The 2,420-nt window shown below is 53.2% G+C and overlaps 1 protein-coding gene across 1 annotated transcript; it reads right to left on the minus strand.

The window, feature by feature from the left end:
• Window positions 1-275: 275 nt before the first annotated feature.
• ZNF516 (zinc finger protein 516) lies at window positions 276-2,178 on the minus strand (the record flags this gene model as incomplete). The annotated part of the gene is made up of 1 exon (XM_010162073.1): window positions 276-2,178. A coding segment is annotated over exon 1 (1,903 nt), but the record flags the coding sequence as incomplete, so codon positions are not given.
• Between the last annotated feature and the right edge of the window lie 242 nt (window positions 2,179-2,420).

The raw sequence follows: 2,420 nt of genomic DNA on the forward strand, positions 1-2,420 counted from the left end.
CTAAGATATTTCCCAGGTGTTCTGCACCAAAATACAAGTTCACCTGCACCTTCTGAAGTCATCTTCTAATCTCGCTCTTCTTATCTGTGCCAGAAATAACGAGTCACCACGCTGAGACAACTAGCAGTGCCCAGTGGGCACGGGACCCCATCCACACTGCCTTTAAACCTCTTGCGTGTTTTCACACATCTCTCCCTCTGCTCATCATTGTGTCCCACACTGGGAGATGCAGGGACCAGCAGAAGTGAGCAGGGCAAGGCTGGGAGCGACCTTACCTAGTGAGGTGTCAGCTGCTCCCTCCTCCGAGCTCTCCTCAGCCCCTTCCTCCCCCAGGCCAGAGGTGGCCGAGTCCTCCGGGGTGGATGCAGAGTCGGGGGTGCTGGGCCCGCTGACAGACCCCGAGTCCCCTTCCTCGCTGCTGGAGCCGTAGCGGTCGGGCTGGGCAGCCGTCCCACACTCGCCACCGCTCCTCCGCTCCTTGCGGTGCACCCGGGAGTGCAGCACCATTTGGTGGTACGTGCGGAAGATCTTCCCACACTCGAAGCACTCGGTGGACTTGTTTTGGGCAGCCCGCCGGCTCTGCCGTGAGGCAGGGCGGTAGTCCAGGTCCCCCTGGGCAAGAGGGCAGTTCTCTCCTGGCAGGGTGCTGCTGGTTTTCTCCGGGCGCCCGCTGGTGCAGCTCTTCTTCTTGGGGTTGCTGGAAGAGCTGGGCGAGTCCTGGTCTCGCTTGCGCTTCTCCTGGTTGACAAGGATATACTCTCTCTTATCCTTGTCGTAAGTCACGTCCGCATCCGCCAGGGCCTCATCCCATCCCACATACTTCACATACTCGGAGGGCTCTACTACTTTTCCTTTAGTGGCCAGCTGCCAAGCTTGGTAGCTACTGACCGGATCCAGCTCGGCTACTCTTTTCCCAGGCTGTCCTTTTGTAACTCTATCCAGCCCTACAGATGGCCTCAGATTGAGGCACTGCAAGAAAAACTGCTTCGTTACTGAGGAGCTTAGGCCCTCGTCAATTAAGCTCTCAGCTTTATCCCCAGCACTGCCCCGCTGCGCCCGGTAGTGAACAGTGTTATGCGCTTTCAGGCTTTCCATATTTGTAAACAGATTTCCACACTTGGTGCAAACTTCGTACAGAGACAGGCCCGTCACAATCGTCTCCTCCTGTATCACATCATTGATAGTGGCTATGAGATCCAAATCACTTTTTGGTTTGCTTTTGCTCCCTGTCTTGGGGCCGTGTGACTTCATGTGGTTTTTGAGAAACCAGGGCTCTTTGAATCTCCTGCCACAAATGTGGCACCCATGATCAAATGACCCCCTGTGCTTTTTCATGTGAGCTTTCAGGAACCAGGTTTGACTAAAGGCCTGACCGCAGACTTCGCAGGGAAACTCGCCTGCGCTCAACTCACTCTTGCAGTTCTCGGTGTAGGCCTCCCCATTTGGGACCTGAGCTGTTACATGGTCCTTCTCTATGTGGTTTAACAGTGTCTCCTCCCTCAGGGTCATGTAACTACACAACTTGCACTTGAACGGTTTGTGGACCTGGTGCAGGTGCTGATCCAGGTCCTTCTTCCTTTCAAATTTGTTTTTGCAGAAGGTGCACTGGTGAGAGGTCAGCTTGCTATCCTCCTCAGCTGGCGACACCACTGTGACCTCCTTCTTGCTGCTTCTCAACAAGATCTTGCTGCTATCTACCTGAGTGGTACCATTCAAGATCTTGTTGCAGGCAGACGTGCTCTTAGTGGGGCTAGTGCACCCACCCAGGCCTTCCGAAACGCCCATCTCCCCCAGCTGCGCCTCTCCCATCTCCACCTCATGCCCCTGACTTAAAGTGCCTGTTCTGTGACTACGGATGTGGATCTTCAGGTTGCCCTTTTGGGAAGCTCTGTGATCACAGTAAGGGCATTTGTAGGGCTTCTCGCCCGTGTGCTTCCTCATGTGCTGCGACAAGGAGCTCTGAAAAGGGAAACTTTTACCGCAGATGCAGCAGCTGTGGCACATGGTCTTGTCAGCATCCACGTCACTCTTGCTTAGTTTGCCTGGGCTGGAGGATCTCCGTAGCTCCATTTCTGCCTCTCTGCTACGATCCATCGGTATTACTGCAACATCGGGTGAGGGGGGCAGGACAAAAGCATGTCCGGCAGCAGAGGAGGGCTGGACCACGTTTTCAATCATACGGGTCTGCAGAGGGATGTTTTACTGCTTCATGCTCAGGGTAACGTTTCTCCTTTCAGCTGCTCAATAGAGTCCGAACCACCAGTTTATTTCCGTGTGCTCTGTAAGCAGATGGCATAGATCACCTGAAACAAGAACAAAATCACACAAATGTACAGAGGCTGTGTAAATAGATTCTTAAATATATTTAAATTTATTCATATTTTTAATTCAACAGCTTCTGTTACTCGACTCACATTCAG

The sequence above is a fragment of the Antrostomus carolinensis genome, unplaced genomic scaffold, assembly GCF_000700745.2.
Source record: "Antrostomus carolinensis isolate BGI_N321 unplaced genomic scaffold, ASM70074v2 scaffold2652, whole genome shotgun sequence".
Lineage (NCBI taxonomy): Eukaryota > Metazoa > Chordata > Aves > Caprimulgiformes > Caprimulgidae > Antrostomus > Antrostomus carolinensis.